Raw genomic sequence first — 26851 nt, 5'->3', positions numbered from 1 at the left:
TTCAAAGCTGACTTCACCACTTATCCCAAATGGTACTTTTGCATTCAATAATCATGTTGAATATGAACACCTAGACTAAGTTACTCTTCAAAATAGGACAGGCTACATCTGAAGGAAAAAAAATAGTACTGTTTGAGACACAATAGAGCATAACATAAGATACATAACAGTATCTTATCACATAAAACAGTTATGTGTCACCTTTGGAAAAATATGCATATCATGTATGTCCTGATCTTTAGCTGAGTGGGGCGTGCTTTGTGGAGAGCTGGTGGGAGTGAGAGAGGAGAGAGCAGCTTCATCAGCAAAGACTTCATGGTATGTAAAATACAGCACGATATTAAAGCAATGTCAAACCCTATAGAACTGAGCTGGGAGATTTGTGTGCCATTTCAAACTCACACAACACGTAATGGGGAACCTGCATAAACACATCCAGGTAGTGCAGAACTTGCAATTTGCCTTGGTCACAAAGGGAATAGGAATGAAGCATCTTTCAGGTGGAGCTTTATAATCTGAGGTAGAAACACATCTTCAGGGAAGGTAAAAAGCTAGGAAAGTCAAGCACACAAAGCCTGGTTGGAGTTTATGCCTCTTCGTTACTAATGGAGCACTCGTCCTGCTGAACTTCAAGATTATGTTTAACATAAGTACTACATGCAGTGCTCCTGACGAGCAGTGACTTTCTATCCAATATTTGTTAACATTTAGGAGTGGGGTTTCTCTCATGGATTTATTCCATAGTGTCTGTAGACATGGCAAGAGGAAAAAAAAATAACACTGCTGCTGTCAAACAGCAGCTAGAGCCTAAGGGCTCAAACCTGCAAATGGTAGGGGGTACATCCTTAATATGGAGCATTAGGGGGTTAATGTTATATTTTTTCCTAATGCTACAAACCGTATTTTCCATTTGATATTTTGGCTGATGGCCAGAATCAGAACAAACAAAATCTGGACTGCTACATCAGTCTTCTTAGTCTCATATTTTTTTTTAAATTTTTTTCCCCTAATAATGTCCAGAGTGGTAGGAGTTTTATAAACCAATGTAATGAAACCATGAATGTTTTTGTTATCCATAAAAATGGGTAATTTATGTCCATTAACTTCTCAACTCAAGGTATCTTATGGCACTCAGTTTTACTTTGTTGCAAAAAGAATGTGCTTTTGTCATGATCAAATAGCTTGGCTTTTGGCTTCATCTGAAGTTTTGTTTTACATGAATTCACATTGCCCCTATTACATTTTTGACTTCAAATATGTGTGCCATGAGATGCCTTCTTCATCTCCTTCCAAATAACATAAAGTATGATAATGTGAGGAATAGGAGCTCTGAACACTGTAAAACCTTTTCCATCTGATCTTAAAATGACTGGGATGCAGTATCTCAAAATTTCTCTTTTCTGTAAAATTTGAAAAAGAGACTTTGGCTGTAATTTTGGCGAATTGAAGACAGAGAGGAAAGACTCCTTGGTTTTCCTCTATGAAAGCAATTATTTTTAATTTTTGCCTTTGCACAGCTCAACAGCCATAACATGGAAAGAGAAAGGTAAAGAGAAAAAAAGAGTTTGAAGAGAATCTTTAAGGGGACTTGTACAAGGGCACTCTGAATCTTAACACAGATTGCAGGGGAACTCCCATATCAAATTCCTTGAAAATGCCACTGAATGTCAGTTGTGCTCCATAAAATCAGGACTTTGCAGTTATATATCACTTTTCATCATAGGATCTCACATCATGTTACAAACATTAATTAATTAAGTCTCAGGATATCCCCTTCTGTTCCTGTGTGCAGCTTCAGGAAACTATAGTTATTGGTTTAGATCCCATTTTACACAGGTACAATAGATGTGTCATATTATTGTTAAATGCAAGCTTAGTTTATTCCCTTTTCTCAATCATTCTGAGTCCTTGTCTCTCTCACCCAACACATGCAAAAAGAGAGCAGTTCTAACTGCTGCTAAGTAGAGGAAGATAGCACAGCCTCCAGGCAATTCACAGCTTTAAATCCCTGCTTTCTGCCAACACAATGGGAAATAAAAGCAGCATTTTAAAGGAGACTAAAAGGTTTTTACTTCCTATTTTTTATTCCTTTTTCTCTGCCCTGTACTGAGCAGTCCTAGCTCTTCATTCAAACTTTGCCTGCTCTGTATGTAATAACTTCTGAGAGACATTAAAAGGTAAGCACAAACAATTTACTTGGAGCTACATTATAAAGGCCAAAGTTTAGTCTGAGTATGTGACTGAACTTAGAAAGTCCCCTTTAAAATGAACTGGGTATTTAAAAAAAATTAAGGCCCCAAAAGTACAAAGCCCAATCTCTCAAAAGGCTTTTTTCTTCACCAGGTTTTCCATTCCTTTCCTCAATGCTTTTCACTTCCTACATGAAGATACCTGCTCTCCAAGAAGAGACTGGCTGAAAGTAAAGGAAAGTATGCAGGTAGCCATCTGGGAAAGGTGCAGTCCAATTATGCCAGTATAAGCCAGGAAAAAGGGATTTACTCTGCACCTTTTTGTACAGAGCAGGCACCAGCAGAAGGCCAGAAGCACACAGTGTTTATGCAGGGAGGGATGACTTCTCTCTTTTCTGTGCCTGGAGGGAAGTTCAACCTATTTTCTGAATATTAGCAGGGGGTATTGATCAGACACACATTTAGGTGCACACTCAGGGACATATTCCTCAGCAAAGCACAGCTTCCCATCAAAATACTGAGAGGTTGAGCAGAGATCTGACACTTTCCTTCCAGATGTGTATGGGATGTTCCCCTAGTTTTTGAGTAGGAGATTGCTACAAGGGATCCCTACCCCTGCTGGTTGTATGAGCTTGTGGAGAGCCTTAATGAGTAGACTGAAAAGCCCCCATGGTAAAAAGGATGGTAAAAAGGAATATAAATCTTGTTTTCCCATTGCACCTGCCATGGACTGCCCTGTGGATGAAAATAAGAATGTCCAATAAAGAACAAGTTCTGTATTTCTGTGTCCCTTAGCTGCCACAGCTGTGTCTTGCCATATGAAGGCTTGGAACCAACTCCACATTGAGGAAAGGCTTAAAAAGAACACAAGAAAAAAGAGTGGTAATAGAGTTTGGTAGAGTAACTGGAAGAGAATCTGCTTTCACATTTAAAGTTTTGAAACCAAGTAAGCCAATATGAAAGTGGATGGATGAACATCCAGATCCTCCTAGGATCACATGGGTACAATTCCCTCTACTTTAAGCTTACGGGGCACACTGTTGGAAAGAAACTCACCTTGACACAGCACATGAAGCTGTGTCTGCAGACTGCCCATTCCCATTTTCTATGCTGTCAGGTGAACACTGAATTCATATACATACACAGAAAAGCAGACAGCTATGTCTGCTGCAGTGGGAACAAGGAAAGCAGCTAGCTAAACTTCACTTTGAAACGTTAACGCCTAAATAAAACAGAGACTTTCATCGTGTCCTTTCGTTAGTCCCTCCTACTATGGGTTGGGCTTCTCAGTGCAAAGCTCCTGCCAAAAGAGAAGTCTGAGCTGCTTGTGGCTTTCACCAGCCAAATGATTAGTTAGGGAAAAGATTAAATATGTAAATACTGAAATATTACTTGAAAACTGAAGCATAACAAGTTTGGATTCTGTATTTTCCTTGGATATTTAAGTTACTTGAAGAATTCAAATAGATCATGTAAGCTTAGTAAAGAACATACTGTGCTGATTTCTGAATTGAAAATGTCTTTACAGCCCATTATCGACCCCAGCATATTAAGTTGTAAATCCAATAGTTTCATTGTCTCATCTATTGATTAGCTGCATGTGTGCATGCTATAAATGAGCAATCCAAAAGAGAAATTACTACAATTTAGTCATTTTGGGACAGACTTGCAAATGTATTTAAGTGCCCAAGTATGAGGATAGGCACTATGGATGGGAAAGAGTCACAATGTTCTCCTACATTCTGACCCAAACCTTGTGTAGCTACTGTCCTCAGTTCCTCCCTACACTCTGCACAGAAGGAAGGACATCTCTCCAAAGAGAAAGTCTGATGTGAAGCTTAACCTCTGTTTTGAATGGCCTGTCAGAGAAGCCACACTCTTTCTTATGACAGACAGACAGACTGTCAGACAGACTACATGTGCCATCCAAAGTATATAGCATTCACAGCTGTGATTTTTTTTCTTAAATTCACTTAAGACTCCAAGAGAAATAAAGGCAGTAGCAACATTTTTAATCAACACACAGCATCAGACCATACAGATCTGCTCATTCTTGTTTCTTAAAACGAAACACGAAACCATTCATAGCTTCAGAAGTTGAACTGCAGCAGTCTCAAAAGACTTCTAAATCAATGTAACCTTCCATTTGCCTTTTCAAGGATGCTGGATCAGGGTCTTCATAAGCAGAAGAACAAAACTACATGGTGAATGTAGAGGGCATCCAACCAGAACAGGGATTTGCTTTAGTTAATCTGAAGCAAATGTCTATTTAGTTAATACTGAAGCAAACGTCCTCCTGATCTCCTGATTTCCTCACACAGGCCAGCATGTTGGACATGATCTTCAGTATGAGATCATGTTACTTAAGAACAAAGTGTTACTCAAGTGGTTTAAAATTTCCATTAATACCCTAAAACCAAATATCAATACAGGGGTTTGTTAACAAAGCAAGTCAAGGTGTTGTGATATCCAGGACCAAAAAGAGAAAAACTGTAGCATGATAAAGATCTATTGCAAATTTTTGTCTCAAAAATGTCTTATTTTAAAAGCCACATGTTCTCAACTCTGTTTTTTCTCAAAGGCAGTACTGTATTTGACATTAGGGCAACTAGAGCTCAAACTATTTTGTTACCTGGAAAAAGGTGGTGTTTTCTTTCCTGTTTGCTCTCGGGGTCTCTATTCAGTCTTTTTAGACCTGGACTTCCCAGTAACATTAAGCTCAGCACTTAAATATGTCACTGTCTTAAGCTACAACTCTAGTAAAAATCTCACGATCTATTGGTACATCATGGGTCTAGTATTTCTAGCACAGACTAGTATTAGAAAAAATCTAAATTATCATCTGTCTTGAACCCCTGAAAGAAAACAATAAAAAATAATTTTATTATACCATAATGACAAGAATAATACTTCATCTGGGAGGAGATGCCTTCTGACTTCACATTAATTCCTTTTTAAAGCCTGTTGAAATATAAGAGCTCTGAAAAGTTTCATTCATTTTGTTTGTGCAGTGTAAAGTTTTTTTTATAGTGAAAATACAGAAAATTTTTCACTGTAAGGAGTCCACTTCCCTCATTCTCTTGCAGTATTAACGGTGCATTTGCAATTCTGATCTTATGGGACAATTGTAAACTTGGTGTCTTTTTTTGCAGCCACTAGAGTAGCATCTCCACACTGAATGGAATATTTGTCTCACTCTAGGAACTCTGCTCTGGATTGGAAAAAATGAATTGATGCATTCAAACCTGCAGGAAGTGGACTTAGAAAAATACTTGGAGCAAAATTCAGAACCAAAACAAGCAATGATTTGTGCTATGCCCCAGTACATTAACTAGATTCTGGGACCTTTGTACATCTTCCCATTGTGAATATACTGTTCCTCAGTGTCCTTTTGGCACACAGACAACACACTCCAGGGGTCTCACTGGATGGATCAAACCCCAGCAGTCACATCATCTCCACCTTAGGGTGGTATGGGCACAGAACTGTTTAGAAGACAAACATGCTACCATAAAAGAGGAAGGTGGAACAGCCATAGATTAATTCAAAGAAGGCAGCCACAGCTGCAAAGTCAAAGGGCTTGAGGATGTTGTACTACAGGTCCAGCTGCTGCTCTTGAATCAGCCATAGGATGCCTCAAGTGAACATCTACGTGGTTGTCTCCCAAAGCTTTGCCTGTGTAGCCACACAGCCCCCATTAATACAAGACCTTTAAAGGACATTACCTGACTGAAGCAGAGTCCTGCCTGTTGTAAGGACTGCAGGACCCTCAGAGTATCTGGAAACAGAAACAGGTTCCTAACAAAAATCTGAAAAACACAGAAGTTATTTTCTACTAGACCCTCAGGATGGAAATTCCTGCTTCCTATATCATCATAGTCTCAAACTGTGCTCTTAGGAAGGAAGGCTGCTGAAGGGAAAAGAAGGGAGGAAGGAACAGTTTCCACAGTTTTGACTGTAGGAGTAGAGCAGCTTAAAGGTGCCAGAGGTGTAAGAGGTGATATTTGATATGCTAAAAGCTCTAACATGGCACCTACTAATATGGTGAGAAACATTTCCTTGAATCCACCGGCAACTCTGGCAGCAAGCCCTCCACTTCATGGGTAGAAACCTTCTTTCCATGCTCATAGTTTTTCTTGGCACTCATAAAGCAGTTCAACAAGCACATCCTTTCCAAATCATCTGGCCTATCAGATGCTGATGGAGGGACATCTGTACCAATCTCTCTCTTTCTTTAAAGACCAAAGAAATTTTCTTTAAAGAATGCTAAAGAAACAGACTTGAGAATACAACAGTGGTTTTGCAGTTAAACAATAAAATCCATCTGTCACGGGTCCTTGTGAGTAGAGTATTAATACACTTGGATGCTCCAGATCCCACTTGTCATGCATTTCTGTAACTTTGGTCAGATAAAAAGTTCAAGGTGCTGTGAGAAACATTTGTGGTTTATGAGGGGATGAACTCATAAATCGGACTTTGTTTCCTCCTAATAGAGATTATATATGTAAACCACTCCCACACATTGCAGATAAGTTTTCAGACTACTATCCTCACAAGAGTCTACTATTTTTTGCCTTCTGTTTCTTTGGAAACCAACTAACCAACCAACCAACCACAAATTACTTATGTTTGGATGTTTTCATTCGTGATCGTACTGCTTCTGAGAAGCAGGAAGAACAAATACAAAGACTGTTGTGAACTTTATTGAATCTGATTAACTGTCTGGTTTGGGCTCAATTTAAATTTGTCAAGACTAAAAGTCCCCTGTCATCTTTTCCCTGCTCCACGCACAAATGAGATCTTCACACAATTCAGAAACTGTGCAAGGTCTGAAGACAAATACCAGAGCTGCTTGTCAGCTCCTTCACCAGCCAGCCAGCCCAGACAGCTAACTCGCAATCTCCCCTCCCTCATCTCTCTGACATTGCTCAGTTGTGCTTTCAACGTTGTCAAAGCGCATTTCGACCAGCCTGAAGATCCAGTAGGAACTGGGTGCCCTTGCAAGGGTGTGGAAGTTTCTGCCTTCAAAGGGGCATGGGAAGGGAGAGCAGCAGCTCTGCTGGCACAGCAGACCCAGAGTGATGAGAGCAAAGGGAGGTAGGGGTAGCAGCAGTGGGGCTCAGAACCCCTTGACTTCCAGCACCCTCTGGGGAAAAGACAGCTCCAAGTGCACATTCCCTGAACCACTGATGTGCACCCAGACAGCCTCATCCCAAGCAGGGAACATGGCTGTGCTAAGCTGATTTACCAAAAGGGTTGGTATATTTGAACTATCAATATCTGCACATGATTTAAAGCAGGAGGGGTCAAACTCAATACTCCAAACAACATTTATTATAAACTTCTGTGATTTTTCCTCTTCGAATGGCCATCTCAGAGTTTTCCCTTTACAAACTTAGCAGCTACATGACTATTTTTGAAATGAAATCATATTGGCTAATTGTTCAATTTATATATTTACAATTTAATTCCCACCTTGTGTGATGAATCATCAGAATCAGTCTGTAATGCACCTGCTGACTGGATAACTACTTCCATTTTGTTTTTTGTCTTTCAGCTGTTTTTAATAAATTAATTCTTAAGACTGCCAACTCTGTTAGTAAAATCTCATAGAGCTTTTGAGCTTTGAAACCATTTTAAGACACTGCAATTTTCCCAACAATCTGAAAAACAACAGAAAGTCCCATTATAATCCAAAAGAATAAAAATAACGCTGCACTTTGAAATGACAGCTACATTTTGAATTTCTTTTTCATACCCAGTTAACTTTATATACAGCTACAGTAAAATGTGATAGTAAATTTATACCCCTCCATTGTCACCTGTTCAAAATGCATTGGAATATTCAGGGTTTTTTTTTTCTGTTTCTAAAGTCTCCATCAGAGCCTGTGTGAGAACTGGAATAAATAAGCAGCCACATTTTCCCATACTGGAAAAGTTCCAGAAGGGAAAGGGCTCTTGACAAAGCTAAAGGAGTTTTCAAGACACTTTCTATTTCCATACTTGTTCTTTTGTATGCTAGGTTGCCTGCCATTATGTTTATGTAATTCTGACAGTGTTCTTAATGACACACTAACAGATTGTAAAACACGCTGCTGGCATTTACTTGTTTTTTATATTTTTAAAACAATGTCCTTCATGTAACAGTAGTTAAGCGCGGCAGAAGGACATCATTAGAGCCATGGTTAAACTGTAATTTACACCATTAGGAAGGCAGGAGCAATTTTTATTGCCTGGCAATTTTCTTGCTGAAATATTTGGACCATATGGCTCAATTTGTGTAATAACCTTAATTTCAGCACCCTTCAGGTCTGCCTCCATCTCCTACGGAATGGTAAAATGCGGTTTAGCAGAAAAGGCAACTGTCTATACTTAGAGAGTTGAGATTAATAACATGTCACGTCCTGTTTTTGGTGAAGGAATTCGAACAGCAGCCAGATGGTATCTCTACAAATAACTGTCAGGGGTCTTGATCTAATCAATACAATGTATTAATACATCTCCCTTCACTGCTTCTCGAGGGGCTAGCGTGCAACATCTGGAAAGATTGGGGGGACCGCCAAGTAGAAAGCTGATCCTTTTCAGAATCAAACTGAGCCCAATTAATTTTTCATGTATACTTGATAACTGTTTCATAATGAGCTATGCGTCTTGACGGAGTTAGGGTTGGCGGCATGAGCGGCTTGTGCTTCCTATCCCCATTCAGTCCACTTACAGAAACCAACCCATTAATCAAACTATCTGGCATAAAACTGAAATCTCAGCTCAGCAAGAGATCAATAACCATCCTTAAAAAAAATCCCCACAACCAGAGCAACAACAAAGACCCCACCACAGAAAATGGTTTAGTGGGCAAAAGTATCCAGGCATGACATTAGTAATTTAAGAAAAACCAAAACTCAGAGCCATACTCACCTGACAGGCACCTAAACCACAAAATTTAATATTAGCTTCCTGTCAAAAAGTAACATTTAAGTCCATTAAAAATACACTGCCATTCTGCTTTCTAGATACAGAGGCCATCTGGCCCCTATTCACCATAATTGCTATTACAGTCTCAAAAATAATATTTATATAATGCTGTAAATTAACAGACGGACACCCATTCCCACTCCCAAAGAGCTTTCTGTTGATAAACTCATCTTCTAGCACCATGCAGATATTAGGGTCTTGCTCCCTAAAGGAAGAGGGGGCAAGATTATAGGCAAGATTATACATGCATTCCAGGGCTTTTCATAAAGTCTGAAAAGAGAAGAGAGGGAGAGGTCACTTGGCAGGCAGAAAATGGGAAACTGCAACAAGCATAGGGGAGATGAGCTTGAATGAGGCTGTGAAGCTGAGTGATGGGAATGCATTCAAAAGGGAGCAGTAAAGAGAAAGGACAGGAGGTCAGCTGAGAATACTAAACTTATCTTGCATAGGACACCCCACGGCTGTTTGATGAGAATGACTTTGGTGATTGTAGACCTGGATTAGATTCAAATGGAGTCCCCAGTGGTATGAGGTTCTATGCTATATTACCAATTCCCACAAGTCCTATGGCTTGCTTTTGCTGCCTTTTTTTTTCTTAAAAAAAAAAAGGTAGGATTCTCTGTTTATCAAAAATACCCTTTCCTTGCTAAAATTCCCTATGAAATCTAAGCATGTGACATAACACTTCTCTGCCAATTTAAATAAAAGACCTTATTTGTGGAGGGAAGTGGGACTGGAAGGTAGGATGGGGGCTGAGGAGTAGCCTTTCTAATTATCAGCTGAAGAATTCCTGTATCTGTAACTGTTGGGCATGACCCTGGGGATTTTAGGAAGCTGCCCTATGACTTCACCAACAAAGAGTTGCCTGATACATCCACTTAAGAACATTGGTTAAATGTGAATTAAAATCTAGTCAAATCCAATTAAGCATTTTTAAACGGATATCTAATTTGAAAAACAGCTGTACATATTACCCAACAAATTTCTGCCTTCTCCTTCTTCATTTTTATTTTCTACTTATACATGAAAAAGCATCTGTAGCTTGCTAAAACATTGCTTTTTAGAGCTGATTTAGTGCAGTCACATAACTGGGCACAAAGGGAATAATGTCCCCATATTACATCTTCCTAACAAATTATACTTAATAAGATGAAGCTTTGTGGGGGTTTCTGTTTTGTTTATTGGTTTTTACAAATTACAAAACATTCTGTCAGTGCTGTTTTTCTACACTGTCTGGTTAGCTTGATCTTATTCTCACAACTGAAACGCATACACAGAAAAAATCACGGAGAAAAGCTTAAATTAAAAGCATATATAAAAACATATATAGAGAAACAGCATATGGAGCATTTATGCAATCTCATTTTAGTCATCAGCCTTTAAGCTTTGTCAGGTGGTCCCCTATTCTCTCATGGCTGCAGGTGCACACCCAGTAAAGATTACAACTTCCAGAGTGCTGCCCACCACCATCTTTCTGCCAAAGAACACCATATTTTAAACCTGTCAAGCTGCATCATTCCATTGTGTGGGTTAAGAAAGCTGATTAATCACTGTAAAAATCAACCACCTTCTTTGACTGACACTTATCAGTAGTGGCACAGAAGTGGACCACAGGAAAGCAGTCTCATGTAAACAGCTGCAGCACAAGGATGGTCAATGTCCATGCTTAAGATGTTCTGAACATTTCATGGTCTGTAGAGGACATTCATGCTCTTAACTAGGTTAGGTGTCTGAAGTCAGACATTGTAAATATTTCTCAAAAGACTTAGTTCTACATGTGTTTCACTCATCAAAAAAAGACTACACAATGGGTGAGAAATGGACTTTGCACACGGAGAAGCCCAAGGATAAAATACACCAGATTTTTCCAAATAGGTAACTAATTTATTTGTAGAAGAAATTACCTATTGATCCAGGCACTCTGGCCTAGTCAATTTAGAATATGGTTAGGTGTGGTCAGACATAACAGTATCAGTGTTTTTACTTCTATCTAGTCCAAAAATTTATTGAAAGAAAATTATGTCAGCTTCATGTAGCACACTGAATGAGGGAGAAAATATGAAAGAAAAAAAGAAGTGGAACAAACTTCTTTGCTTTAACCTTCGCTAATTCAAATCACCAGTTGCCTGACAACATATTAAGACCTCAAAGACACCAGACAAACCTTTCCTTCCTAATTCACAAGGATTCTTTCCTTCCTGGCAGAGTTCCAGCAGAGTCTAAAGCTACGCTCCTGCGGCTGCTGGAAACATCCAGGAGACAGTGAAGTGGCCTTGTTTACGGCAAGGATGGTATAAATAGAAGAGCTGAAGCCTCTCTCTTTCTCTCTCACCATTCCCCTCCAGTTCTATTACTACAGTACTTTAAAATCATCGAAGTTGTGCAACAATCCATTTCATCCTTTCTGCTCTAATTAGGCAATTCTACGTGTCTGTCTTGATAGGTGAGGCTTACTGAAGCACTTAATCAGTTTCTGGAGGGGTATCATAGTGCCAATCCAAATGCTTATTTAAACAGAGCTGTAGTGCCAAATCCAGCATATTCTGCAGCAGCATGGAAACAACAGAATCTGTGAGACACAGATTGCCTCACACACTTTTTTTAAGCAGCCTTCAATGTGAAGAAGCACTTATTCATCCTGTGCAAGCTTAACAGGTCTAGAGATTAAAACATGGAAAGCATTTTACATTACTGGGCTTTCCTGGCAAATAAAACAATTAGAGCAATTCCAGTACAAGCCCTTCCTGAAACTGTGCTAACAAGACTTTGAATCTTAAAAACTGCATTTAAGTCAAACAATTCATTTGCAAACCCATCACATACAGCACATACATAGTAGGTGAGGATCATTTCATTGAAATTAGAAAGCAAATGTCTCTATACATGAGAGGTCACCAGTTGTTGTACATTAAAATCTTTTCACTGTTAGGCATAATTAAAATACTCTAACAGTGGTTTTAGTAATTTAAACATTGCAGTATTGTTGTAATATTTTTCTAGGCTTCAAGAGTTCACAATTGTTTGGTCCAATCAAATCTGGGAACACTGGAGAAGTTATCACCCATCAAGGTAATTACTTTCAAGTTGAAATAATTACTCCATCAATGTTAATGGTCTTTCAACTTCAATAAAGCACTCACCTGCCGATAATCACAGCTAACCTCTTGCTCTCATGCAATTCCCTCTCTATTTAGCAGGTTATATTACAGCCGTTAGAGTGGTCACTTGTCCTGAACAGCTGCTGAATTTCACTTTGATCGTCTGTGAACCATAAAAAAATTAGTCATCTGTGTATGATTTCCCCTAACCCATAAGCCCTTGCAGAGCTAAGGAGGTGATCTTTTGGCTGCATTAGGGCACTGCTGAGCAGCCATCTTGTTTCTGGTGGTGGCCACTTTCCACTGCCTAACAGCAATACAGTAGCCTAATTAACTTTTGCCCTACACTGCCATTTACAGCTTTCACTCATTGTTAAGTAGCACATCTTCTGAATTTATGGCATGTACAGGGATTCCTTCACTTACACTCATCCTCTTTTCTTAGGGTGCGCTTCATTTCCCAGGCATCTGCAATAAGCATGTATAAAAAAGTTTCACCGGTGCCTCTCCTTGGCGTATTTCTTTCCTATTCTTGTGGTTACAATCTTCATTACTTCTATGAGAATGGTGCCATGTACAGCACTGAATACTGCATTACTAAATAGTCTGTACAAGGAAGTTAATCACTATGTGGTATCTCACCTCCAATGCTGCCAAATGTTCTCTATATGAGGAAATAGAAGTGAAGGACTACACAGGAATGCAATATGTATTTTTAAATGTAATTAATAGAAAGAAACTAACTCTGGATGCATGACTCCAGATATCTGTAAAATCCTGCATAGGAGCCTTGAATATATGGCAGTGCTGGCCATTCAAAAATATTTCTGATATATTATTTTTGATATGGAGGTTTTCAACAAGTAAACTAGACCTAATATTCTGACTCAGTTTATTTGATATGAAAATTCTGTCTGCTTATAACAACACAATCATGTTAGCCAAAGCATCATCCTCCTACCAAAGTCTTTATTACTGCTATTCTGCAATATGTCTACAGATTTCCCTGTCACAGCACCTGCCAAGAGAAGCTTGGCCAGTGCAGTTATATACCATCTCCCCAAATAATGCAAGGGAAGCAAATATGTGTTCTCAACTGTTAGCACAGCTGCATCCAAATCAGAGGCTTTGCTGGGGCAGTGATAGCAGCTAAGAGACATATTAATTTTTTCACCTCAAGCTGGCATGGTTATGCCAAAAAAAAAAAAAAAAAGCCTTTAAGGATAAGTTTGGCCTGAGAGCCTCATATTGCAGAACACATCGTGAGAACACCTGTGCATAGGTGCAGGATTTCCCAGGAGTAAGGCCTATAATGCTTACAACTCTCTCTTGTATCCTCTAACAAGCACTTTGATCTACACTTGGCTGAGGAGACCTTGATTTTACCTAATAATAATAACCAGGGGGCAGTGCACATAGCAGGCAGTTTTCCTTTTTAACCCTCTGGATGCTTTTCTTTCTCCTAGTGTTTTCAAACAGCTATATATTTTTATGTTTTTTTACTCATCTTCCTGGCTTTGAATTCTCCTGCTCCCAATAAACAATCAAACACTTGATATAATTGTCATGGGAAAACCATCATTACACACCCACAAAATGTCTGTGAAGAAATGTCCAAACTTACCCACAGTTCTACCTCACAGCAACACTTGGAATACAGCAGTTAAAGAGCTGTATTCTTTGATGACATTTGGCAGGCACTCATTGGCTTTATAATGAAATCAGCTCTGGGTTCTGTATTCATAGGCTTAAGTCCTAAGTTCACAAGAGTGAGAAGCTTGCTTTGACAATCTAGTCACTTTATGCAGATTTCTGTAAATGAGAACCTACTGCCAATCCATTCCCCTGTAAACACATCTGTCTCATGTTAATGCTTTCAAGACACTAAATATGATTCCTGCTTTAGAGGGTTAAAATGAACTGCAAAGACATTGTGGGAGACACTTGTGCTGCTTTAACCAGTCTTGACTTGACTTTGCTCTGCAAATAAACCAGAATGTCAGTTTAACTCGCTGTCACCTAACATCTGTCACTACACTCCTGGCCAAACAAGCTAAGGAAATGGGTGACACTGCTCTTTAACTGTGAAGAATCAAAATGGCTCACATGTATGTCACTCACTTCTAATGGTGCAGGACACCCTCTCATTTCAGGGGTAACAGCTTCTGCTCTGAGAATTGAGTTCTCGTTTTTATCTCCACAGGCAGTGTAAAATTTCAAGGGGTCAGTGATAACCTTAATGTACTAGACAGCCATACCTTTGACATATTAACTCAAATACATCTTAATGAGGAGTAAATAGCTGGATTTGGGGAAAGTATAGTGGATAGGTCTGTTAAATTGTTTCAAAATGCACAAGATGCTTCTCATTTGGCTCTGCAATGGATGCAAATGAAGCTGTCATGTAAGAACAGTCTGCAGGGACATTAGCAAAATCTTAATTGTATTTCTCCTGTAAGTTTTGGTCAAGCTTTAAGTCCCAGGGCAAGCAACCAAGGTGCAACCCACAAGTGCAAGGGTGGGATCAGCCACTGTGATACTAGCATGGCTTTTTTTTCTGGAATAATCTAATGGGATAAGAATGGAGTCTAACAGATTAAATGAAGGACCAAACTCATTGCTTTCTTAATACTTTAAGTCTTACTTGTAACATGGAAGCTCGTGAGAAAGAATGACTAATGGCATATCCCATGAGGGAGCTCCAATAGAGATGCTTTAGGAGATTAAATGATTTAGCCTAGTACCCATGAAGGCTATATTTTAAAGGGGCAGAAGTTTAATCATTGGAATTCTAGTTCCTTCAATAAAATTACATTTTAATTAAAGTATCTCATTCACAAAGCTGAAGTTAAGGGTATATCAGCAATTTCATGATAAAATTCTATTTTTAAGCATCTATAACTTTGAAAGTTGGTGTCCAGGTTTTTGCCTGCTGGGATAATTGATCTAACCTCCTGCAGATATCTTTGATAACAGGACTCCATGCACTTTATGTCAATACCTTTCATTCAAAGCTTTAGCTGTTCTGCTATATTCAGAAGAGGTAGGATTCAGATCTCAGGTCCTTGGTATAAAGCAGCAACAATTCTGCTTAGTTAATGCAGCTGCAACAGCTTGAAGTGAGTGCAACTGATGGAGGAGATGTGCAAAAAGATTTGTCCCCAAAGGGTAGTATAATATTTTAAGTAAAAATGGGTAGCAAATACCATAATTGACCCATGTTCACGACAAAGGACAGTAGAAAAACCATACAAGCCAGCTTTGCTGCAATGCTAGTAGAACAGCTATACATATGCTGCCAGAATGTCATTTTGATTCAGGGTAGTGTTTGGGGAAAATAAAAGATTTTGTTGCCAGGAAAATACTAATTCAGTAAATAATAGCTTGTTAATCTAAAAGGCTTTTAACTGATGCTGTTAAAGAAACACACTGTAGCAACATTATTTAAAATACCATTTTGGTAGGTTTTATTGCCCACAGTACAACCATCTTGGACATTTTCTGTTGTTGTTGGCATGCTTAGAAGACATCGCAATGCATGACCAGCCCGGTCAATTCTGATGCTCAGCAACACATTGCATGCTGCTGAAGCAGAGTAGTAGGAGAAGCCCTGGCTTTTCACTGGTTTTAAAACCAGTGAAATCACTGTGTGCATCATCACAATTATGACGGTGGTAATTTTTCTTACAAGAAGTTAAGGGAGCTAAGTACCAAAATGCCACTGAACTTTATAATCCCAATCTACTTTTTTAAGCCTGGCATGCTATGCAATGTGAATGCAACTGCTTCAGAAGGCAAGTGTATATTATTCCTATAACTCAGTTCAGAAACTGTACTCCTTTTCAAAAAAAAAAAAAAATACAAACTTAATCCATTTAGGAAGCTAGACAAAACTGGTCTGAAACCCTATGATCAAGGGTATGTAAGATTACCAAGCTGGAAACTTCCATTGTGTCATGTGGAGATTTGTCTGAGGAAGTTACTCAAAGGTTACTCCTGGGTATTCCAGAGAAACCTTTTTAGGATCTTACTTGAACTGCCAACTACATACTTTAAAATTGGGATAATAAAGAATTTGGTGATTTCTGCTGTTATTCATTACTACCATGGACTATGAAGATTCTAGGTTTATGAACTTGAGGTGGCACTGCTGTGGAAACCAAACTTATTACAACCTCCTTAAACTTTTAAAATTTCTTTTTAGAAGACAACCAAGTACACAAGCTGTCCTAATATACAACAGTTCAGTCCAACTATTTATAAGCTGTCTTGCTATAGAAAGACCAGAATGCAATATATAGGGGGGAGGAACAGTGGGAAATGCACAAAAGACAACCATTTCTGTCACTGGTTTACACAATGTTGTTAGTCAGTTTACAAAACAATGCCCTTTCCCAAATCTTTCTTTTCACATATGGTATAGAATGTGAAAAGAAAGGGAAGGGAAAGACAGATCAGCAGGGCAAAGTAACATTCTAATATAAGTACGTGAATTGGAAATAAAAGTAGAACTGCTTTTATTACTGATGAATTATGAGGGGAACATGCAAATGGGTTGCATATATGAACTATGTAATTACTAATTAATTCATTCACTTTATGATTCCAACTGAAATAAAAAATAGAATTCTATACAAGGAGGAGTGATATTGCTGTTCTTTGTGCAGGTCCTGTGAAACTATTTTGTCAGTCAGACAAAAAGTTCAGGACAATATTTTGAGAGCAAGGCTAACAAATGCATGTGCTTAACTCTTCCAGACATGACACATTCATGCTTTTGAGTAATCTACTTGCCTCTACCAAAAGCCCAATATTAATGTGAAATGTTTCAGTCTCCATTGGGCCAAACACAAAACTTAAGCCAACAAATGACAGGTAATTGGAAACCTCACTTTTCTAACCAGCATTAAGGGAGATTTTAAAATGCAACAGAGATCAAAGCAGAGTGAAACATTTTAAAACTGGTTTGTGGTCCAGTTCTTACCATTACAGTGAGTGCTGTGACAGCTGGGGTGCTGAATGTTGGGTCGCTGCGTTTTTCTTGGTAGACCACTCGGTACAGGGATATGACACCATTGGGGGAGACCGGCTGGGTCCAGTTCAACCGCACCGAGTATGCGCCTGTGGCTTGTGCCCAAGGGGCTCCCATGCCCTGTGGGGAAGCCTCCAGAGTCTGGGTTGAAGCCCACAAGCTGTCCACAGACCCCACGGAATTTTGAGATCTGGCACGATACTCATAGAGAGTAAAAGGCTGGAGAGCATCGGACGCATCAATGAATTCCAAAGCTCCTTCAGTCCAGATGAACAAAAGCAGCTCTTCTTGACTGCCCACAGGACGTCTGGAATTAAATCAAAAGCAGTGTGTTTAAAATAGAAAACAGCCTCAGCAGTCCCATAATAGTTGATCCTAAAGTTCCAAGTTCAACTTGTATCTCAGAAAAATACAGAAATTATTTCCATAAATTACACACACACAAGGAACTGACTACCTATCTTTGCATCTTAAAAGCATTTCCCTGAACTTGTGTTAGGTTCTGAGTAGTTAAGAAGAGATTTTTGAGGGAATCAATTATTCTTCTTTATCTAGAAGAATACTATAAAACATGGCAAACAAGTGTGCTGTCACAGTCCAAGGCAGCAGAGCATGTTGTTCTTCTAGGATAGAACACACCACAAATGAGACTTTCAGAACTTAGAACATGAAATTTTAAACCTTTCTGTAGTTGCTAAGTAATAACTTAAATTGAAACATGGGTGCAAGTTTTCAGCATTTCTGAAAATCAATTTATTTACTGAGGTACTCACCTCAGAATCCCTAATTTATGGAAAACTTGTGACCATTTTACTGGGGAAAAATGCTACTTAGTGAATAAGGGATAAATATTCTATCATGCCCTCAAAACTAAAGCTGTGCACTTTCAAAATCTGGTTTGCTCACAATAAATATCCCATTGTTTCTTGCAAATTGAATAAGTAATCCCTTGTGCATAAACTTAGCTAAATTTGCAGCTCCACCACCAAACCTCATTAAAATATCACACATAGTGTTTTCTGTAATAAAAAATGTATTTTTTCCAACACTGTTTTTGTTTAAAAATGCAAACCTAAGATACATGAAGAAAATTCACTTTATTGGTTTTTCACACAATGGGTTATTCTTTTTTGTACTATATATATTATATAATATATGTATACATAGATACATGCAAATATATGTATATTTATAGCATCACTACTGCAGATATGTTTGCCTTGGACGTGGTGATATTCTGAGTACCAGAGATCACAGATGATCCTCAGCCCCTTTGTAATATGCCCCCTTCTTCTATATAATTTAACAGCAGTTTTAATAAGCTGAGTACTCATCTTCAAAACAGAGTTATCAAATCAATTCTTTCACTTGGCATAAAAATGTTTGTGTGAAATTAAGTTGGTTACATTTAAACACTGTGATAAATCTCAGTGATAGTTGGGCTGTACTGCACATGCATTTAAGTATTTCCCCAACTCTTCACAGGAACCCTGGCTTTTGCAGAACATAAAAGCACTTTCACCCTCCATGCCAACAACAAAAATCCAAATTACATTATCTGCCACTTTTATTGCAAGTAGGGCAAATTTGCAGAAATAAAATTGGTTTGTCTGGCTACTGGGTGTCATCATCACTACACACACACCAGAAGCTGAAGAACATTTCTTTGGCAAGAGAAAATCTGTGTTTCAAAGAATGCTGTTGGATTTTATCTTGATAGGTCAAACCAGGAATTAATTTAATAATAAAAAAACATTGATTTTTTAAAACTGATCATCTTAGCTGCTTGTAGTAATATATTCCCAGGTATTAACATGCAAATATGAAGAAGATAATGAATGTACGTGTGTACACAGCTGTTTATTCATCTTTTGTCTACATGCATATATAAGGCAGAAACGAAGACATTATTTTCTCATACGAAACTAAGTAAGTATTCCTAAATTCTGAGATAAGCTAAATTCTAAGATAAGATTATATGGACACTGTTAAAGTGTGATTTAAAAAAAAAAAAAAAGTTTTGAGGTATAATATCTCTATCATAGTGAAATTGGCAAATTGTAAGATATGTTGATACTGAGGGCTGGGTGGCAGAACTGGGCAAAGACTGCCAGATCAAAGCAGCAGGAAAGATTTCCTAGAAATTCTTGGTGTCTCTGTAAAAGTTAGGGTCCAAAATTTCCCATTGTCTCCAAAATTCCAGCAACAGTTTTTAATACAATTGCCCATGCTTTATTATAAGGGCAAGTTAAACCTGCTGCAGAACTCTTCCCCTTGGATGCTGTTCACTGATGTAATGCAAGACATATAATTTTGAAAGATGAATCATTACTACATCTCTCTCCTGCACCTAAAAATATAGTTTTTCTCTGTGCACCCAAAAACATGTCTAAAAAAATCTCTGTAAATAAGGGAAAAGAGAGTACAATTTAATGCAAGAAAGTCACATTTAATGTGTCTTGCTGACCAAACAGTATGGAACTCAAATGAATACATAAATTTGTGTTTTATAAATATTCTACAGTCTGTGATAAACAGTTTTTTCACACTGAATGATCAAATATGCCACCAACTGTAAGCTGATTCACAGGCAGAGCTGTACAATGTAGCCTGGTTAAGTATTTAGATCTTATTACTGCTGAATATTTAATGAATGAAACTTATGGTTAGGTAAATGGTTCCATCTGTAGTGCTAAAAACCAGAATATCTTCATGTATGAATAAACTTTGAACGGAAGTGGTTGAACAATCTGTAATCATTTCAATCGTTTTAAGATTCAGCTGCTCATTTAACTGGAAGTATTTCTTGTGTACAATGAGCTGCAAAGGAGAGAATAACATTTCCAAGAGCTGGAAGCTGTCTCTTAATCTGCATAGTCTGATTTGCTGCTTACATTCACTTTGAAGATGTTCAGATAGTTATTTTTATAAGGGCAAATTCTCCCTGCCCCCGTGCCAATCTGAGGCAGATGACACAAGAAGGAGGATATAATCTCCTTTGTGACAGATAACTCCAGAGCTGTGCTGCAGCAGTGCCGACTGCAGCGCTCGCCCCTTGGCTTCCCTGTGTGCACGGCAGCGGTCTCGAGGGTCAAACCAGAATTATTCCTCACATGTTTGCCTTTCACCATACAACTAAATTACATGTTTTAGCAGTGCCTGCTGCTTTCCTTAACAGTGAGTTATTTTTAGGAACACTGAGAAGTTTTGGGGTAAAATTCAAACAATCGGGGAATCACACTGTCGAATGTGGGGGAACAATGCAACATTCACAATGCTCCCCCTCTGCAGTTTCACATTTAATTAAACAAAGAAACCTCACTTACATTTGTATTCAACCAATCTACACTAACGTAGCTCTCATGATTTGGGGTATTTTTTTAAAAACATGAGTTCTGATGCAAAAAAAAAAAAAAAAAACAGAAGGCATTTGAAGTTATTACATGTGATGTACTAGCTTAGATTGGCTATTAGATCAATTACAGGTATAAATAAAAGCCTTCAGGAGTTCTTGTATTCAATGACATAATCATCCATAGGGATTCCTACATTAAACCATCCAGTAACATATGTTCCTTGGAAGCTGTCTTGGGTACAACTCATGGTTAAGGGTATACGGTTAAACAATGAACTAATCATAAAGAGTCCGTCTGGAAGCCTCTCCGCTGCAAGTCACGACAGCCACTGAGACATGTCTTCTGTCTTAAAATGCCTTTTGATTTTTCTGCTACATTTTCACCAACACGACTGCTCAGCGAATGAGAGCTACATTTCAATCTCACAAATATACACTAAATAATATAATCTTGTTGAGCCACAGACAAGATTATATTAGGACATAAACAGTTTGACATAAAAATTCAGACACTCCCTGAAGGAAGATACCAACCAAAATACTTCTAATTTTACAGGCAATATGTCTGTAAGGGCCACCTCATGTGCCTCCTACACAGTGCATCCTGTTAATCAATAGAGAGCAGTTACATTACCTCATGTGACCTATGACTTAATAAAATGCAGCAACAAATAGATATCATCTATTTTCATTTTTTTTTTTTCAGAGTAGCAACTTCTGTGTTTGGCAGAGCAATGTTATGTCATGATGAATGGGAACAGAACTAGATTAGCTGATTATCTCATGAACCAGATCTTTTCTCATTCACAAAGTCTTCTAAGTTGCGGTCCTTGCTAGAAAAGTTTAAAAGCCTCAGATCTGTGTTTAAAGCCACTTTATGAATAATAAAAAAAAAAATCACCATCTCCTCTATCATAAAATAACACTTTAATTTTTTGGTTTCTAGCAAAATGGCTGCAAACCTGGGAGTAGTTTTATGATGCTAGAGGAAAGCGTAAGTCCTGCCACTTTAATGCAGAGATCTGCGCACACACCAGGTCCCCAAGCATTCCAGGTTTTGAGTTAAATGAATTTATTTTGGTGGTGATGGAGTAAGGAAGAGGCACATACTGAAGAAGAAATTACATTCCATAACCTCCCATAGAAATACTGCAGTCTTGCTGCTATAACAATGTAAGGCCATGTATGGCTACAAAATGAAAAAGAACTATGTGCTTACATCCCATTTCTGATTTTTTTGCAGCTATCTGAGAAAGATTTGATATTGTTGTTGTCTAAGCACATTTAAACTTCAGCTGAAATAACTGCCAAGTGATTCATGCCTATGTAGGTGAATATACCGATTGTATCTGGAGCCCCAGTGCGCCATTTTCATTTCACTTTAAATAAAAAACAAAATGTATCTATGTCAGTCAGTGCCCTTCTGCTGTACTCAGAGGTATCAAACAGGCTACAATTATGATTGTGAAGTGATTGTGTCACATTGGAGGAAGGTTTATTGCTTTTGAGTCTGCTAGGCAGTAACACATTCTGTTTCATATTACTCTTTATATCATTGTTTGGCTGTGACTAGAATAATCAAATGCCATCAAATGCTGTCAAATTCAATTTACAGTATTTTTCACTGAAGCAGGCTTTCTGCATTATATTTCCTGTTTTCCCTTTCTATGGTTGCCATGGAATAGCAGCAGTAATCATCAGCTTTATTTACAAAACCAACAGAGTGAAGACATGTCTTGGGCTATAACATACACTTTATTCCTCTTTATGCAGGGGAGGGACTTGGGGTTTTGATCAGACAATTAAGAAAAGGCAAACAAAAGGGTATTTCAAGACAGCAGGAATTTTTAGAGACCACTAACATCTTTAAGTGAATTTATATTAATTATCACTGAGGATTCCAAAAGGTAATTGGATTTCCTGTCTTCTCAGTCACATCTCTAATATAATAAAAAGTCCCAAACTCTTTGTGGGAGGCTAGGATCAGCCCAGCATGTATTTGCCACACATATTTAAGAGTTGGAAAACCCAGGGACTTCAGAGTTTAAATCCTTCTCAAATATATGTCTTGAGTTTTATATTCTCTGACTTCTGAAGCCATTCAAGATCGCTTCAGTGAGCTTTTAACAAAGGCTTAACAGGCACAGCAGAGATTGGTGTTCTGCTAGTTTCCTACTGCCCTAAACACTGCTGTCTGTACAGAAAAATCGTCACACAGGGCTTAGGAAACTCCTCATAGCAAGTGAAAATGCATCAGTCAACAACCTACACCGATGAATACAAACACCAAGGTACATAAACAGATGCACTGTAATCACTGTTCAGACTACTTATTTAGGAACATAAATTATCTTGGAAAATGGATCTGTTTTATGAACCTAGATACCTTTTTCTGCTTTTAAAAGTCTCAGAATTGGTGAATTACTCCTCTTTCCATTACAAAATTCTCAAATGTCAATCAGAGAAGACTGAAGTTTGTACCTAGTGGTCCTCGTAAGCACAGTATAATATCCTACAAACTTTTTCTAAGATTTTTTTGTTTCCTTGAATTTCTAAAATGTACTTTCACATGCTTTTTGTCATTTGTAGTTCAGGAAGATGATTCTTGTTTGAGTTTATATTCCCAACATGGTCATCCATAGATCAGCTTTTTACCTTAGCATTTGAAAGGTAATATATATATTGTTTCATGTACTTCTACACCTTTTTTTCATGTCACAAAAAATCAAGGGATAAAGAAAGGAGCCATTAAGTAGGACAAAGAATCTGAGGTGATAAGGGCATTTACCTGTAGATAAAGTAGTTAGTAATGATGCCATTTGGTTTCCTGGGTGGTGCCCATTTTACTTCTATGAGTGCAGGTCCAATTGCTTTAACAACAGGTGGGCTCAGTTCTCTGGGAGGTGCTTCAGCAGTTCTTGAATATGTTTGACCACCCACTCCACACCCACCTAAAAAACAGAAGTTTGTGTAGGGATAAGAGCTTTTTCCTCAACAACAACAAAAAAAAAAAAAAAAAAAAAAAAAAAAAAAATCAAGCAAAGAAGCTGCTGGTGGAAATGGTGTCTCATTTCACCTCATCTCATTGTTAAATACTCCTTTAAATTACCACAACTCTACTGATTAATACTGATTAATTACTCCTGATTTTCAACAGTGTGAGTGAGGAGCAAATTGCTTCAAAAATGTCATTTTAGAAAAACTTACTTCAATAGGTTTTTGAAAATTTCCATCAAAGACAGGGAATTTCTAATTTTTGGGCTCTCCTCTCCTGTCTTTATGATCACTTCTTGTTGGTGAGTAGTTACAGAACTGATTAAGTTCCGTACATCCTTTTACAAAGATCATTTAGCTGCTTGTGAAGAGCTTTTAATAAAGTGGCACATATAACCTAAAATACATATTTTTAACCCCCATTTGATATATTCATGATATATGGAAAAGTACACATTATACATGGAGAAATATTTAATCCTTCATTCGGTGCTAGGCCTTCTTTTTACTAGGTAAAAAGAATTTGACTTCAATTTGACTCCAATAATGGACTCCAATCCATTATTGACTCCAATAAAAGAATTTCATCTGTTTTGCAGAGTTGCATCTAACTGGAAAATCCTTTCCAGCCACATAGATGAGTGTTTTAAATTGCCTTACCACTCTGGCATGCTTGTATTCTTATCTCATACAGGGTGTAGGGATCCAGGCCATCAACAAAGGCAAAATGTGCACGTCCAACCGGCTTCACCAGCAGAGTGGGACTGCTTGCATTTAGTAGGATATTGTATTCCAAAGGCACATTGACAATGAATATCCCTGTTGTGAAACAGAGAGGAACCAGTGATTATCTGAAACACTAACAACAGTGCGGGACAACTTCAAAGAGCCAATTTATCACATGCAATTTTAAATGTAAGCCCCCTCTGGAGGTTTTCCCTACTGCTTCTTTTGAAAACTACAATCATTTAAATATAAACTGAAACAGATCCATCTGCAGATTATAAGTGGAAGACAGACATTATAGTTCTTAGGTAAGAATCAAAATTCAATTCAGTCAATGCTTGTTTTGCAATTGCCACTTCTGGGAAGACCGACCTTATGACTTGGAAACAGGCAGCTTTTATGTATTTTGGAGGAGTAACAGCTACTAAGCACTGCTGTTTGAATAGTCATATGATCAAACAAGTGAGTTGCAGCCATTCAGCAAATTATGCCTTTTTAGCCCAACAACAGTAGCTGAGTGTAGATTCTGAGGCTGCCTCATCAGTAGAGTACAATACAATACCTTGAGCCAAGAAACACATAATTTTAAATGATGTAAAAACAAACTCTTCAGTTTTTGTTAAAAAAAAAAACTCTCTCATTTTTTAGTATTTGAATTCAAACATTTTCCCCATCTATTCCTATCCCCATGTTGTCAGTTCTTAGTTTTCTTGAGAAGCTGAAAAACTCAGTTCCTTCAGAAGAACAAGCTAGGCCATATCCCATCCCTTTAGAACAATAGGCAAGTGTTCTTGGATGTTCTCTTTTCTTCTTCCACATGGCATCTCAGAGGGGTTTGGTTGATTGATTGGAGGTTTTGTTTGATTTTTGGTTTCCTTGAGCACTATTTTTTATTAGGAAATGGGCTGTAGGCTTTTTAATTTTTGCCTACGTAGACTGATCTGTGCAGACAGCAGCAATTTCATAAAACCAAGAGGACGACCAAAGAAGAGTTTGTATTAAGTGTATTTCCTTCATACTGCAGTCACGTAAGGAACAGCCTTAAGAAAGGACAGAGTACAGACCAGACAAGGTTCCTTTCTGAGATGAGTCAAGATATATCTGATCAGTAAAATCACATTTTTCTTTCAACACAACACCTACTTTAGATGTCACAGAGATGTCTTTGTGACTGCAACAAGGACCAGATGCCTGTGAGCAGTTCTGAGACTTGTCCAGACCTTGAGAATCTTTCCATTTGTAACTTTGGAAAACAACTCAGCTTTTTCTCCTAATTACAATTTTGATCCTTTTCTGATAAAGCATCTATGTTGATACTACTACCCTGAAGCTACAAAGAGCATTTTGTTCCCACTGTTGTGCATCTGTTAGATGGGTTTTTTTAGCTAAGTATGTATGTGAATATATATAACTAAAAAAACAGAAGTTTGCAAGAAATCAGAGATTTCAAGTTTAGTTCTGGTACTATGAACAACTGATGTACTTTGAAAGATCAGAAAAATCTTTGTAACACCATGTTTTTACAATTCTCATAAGAAAAAGAGAATATAAAAATCCCAAAGAAATAACATTCAGCTGCCTGACTAGATGCTAGACAAAGAAAATGCCATTACACTAAAAAGCTGAAAAATAGCCCTGAAGTAGAGCCATGACTTCAATCTTATTCAACTGCTCAGCTTACTGGAAGAACAAAGATGTTGTTAGGAGCTGTTGGAAGAGGTGAAGGGAGAAGGAAGCAAAAAATGCAAAAATTCCTCTGTAAAATTTTCTTTCTTCAGTGTAAAAGTTACAAGAAAAATACTAAGATCTAATCATTAAGAATGGAATAACAGAAATACAACTTTCTAAATCAAGGACGATGCTACAGAGTAAACCCCTGAGAGGTGATCTTGAGTTAGACTGGTTTTGCATCAAAGAAAATTATTTTTTGCCTGATATATGGAAAATGAAATGCTCCAGAAGAGTGCACTTGAGTTTGCAGTGTCAAATGTTTCCAGTAATTAAAAATATATTGTTAAATAATAATTATTATTACTGTTAGGAGTAGTAGCAGTAGTATTTCTACCCTATAATTGGAGGGTCTGTAAAGTATACAACAGAGTATTTGAAAGAGTTTCAAATGATACAGAGCACACCAATAGAAACCTTTATGTCATCTCCTAGTTAAGGTCCCCTTCTTCTCCAGTCCTGAAAACTGACCAGACATTTCAGCTAGAAAAACCCATTCCTTTATGAGAGCGATATAATTCAGTTTTTTGCATCTCATCAGTGTATTTATTCTAGGCAAAAATCACCAGAAACCTTTGAAATTGAAGCTATTCAGAATGCTCGATTTCCCAAGGAAGATTAAATACAAACAAGGACAGCTGAATCCAGCCATCAGTATGCAGCAAAGGACACCTATTTCAAAATAAATGACCTATCCAACAACGTTGGACAGTGTTCAGTCCATATCAGAAATTATTAAAAAAACACCACCTCACAC

At 37.9% G+C, this 26851-nt stretch overlaps 1 protein-coding gene across 12 annotated transcripts in view; it reads right to left on the bottom strand.

The window, feature by feature from the left end:
* The window catches only part of USH2A (usherin), a 374435-nt gene that overhangs the window by 39149 nt on the left and 308435 nt on the right, over positions 1-26851 (bottom strand). For all 12 annotated transcript variants that reach the window (XR_008429695.1, XR_008429696.1, XM_053936908.1 and 9 more), the window contains 3 exons: positions 24301-24459; positions 23435-23597; positions 17244-17598 (listed from right to left, as the gene is read on the bottom strand). Coding sequence is in view for 10 of the 12 variants with exons in the window: in XM_053936908.1 (XP_053792883.1) it covers positions 17244-17598; positions 23435-23597; positions 24301-24459 (677 nt within the window). In the remaining 2 variants the exon portion in view is untranslated. The remainder of the gene's footprint in view (positions 1-17243; positions 17599-23434; positions 23598-24300; positions 24460-26851) is intronic.

Source organism: Vidua chalybeata, chromosome 3 (assembly GCF_026979565.1).
Source record: "Vidua chalybeata isolate OUT-0048 chromosome 3, bVidCha1 merged haplotype, whole genome shotgun sequence".
In the NCBI taxonomy this organism is placed as follows: Eukaryota; Metazoa; Chordata; class Aves; order Passeriformes; family Viduidae; genus Vidua; species Vidua chalybeata.
This window is presented reverse-complemented; position numbering and strand designations above follow the sequence as displayed.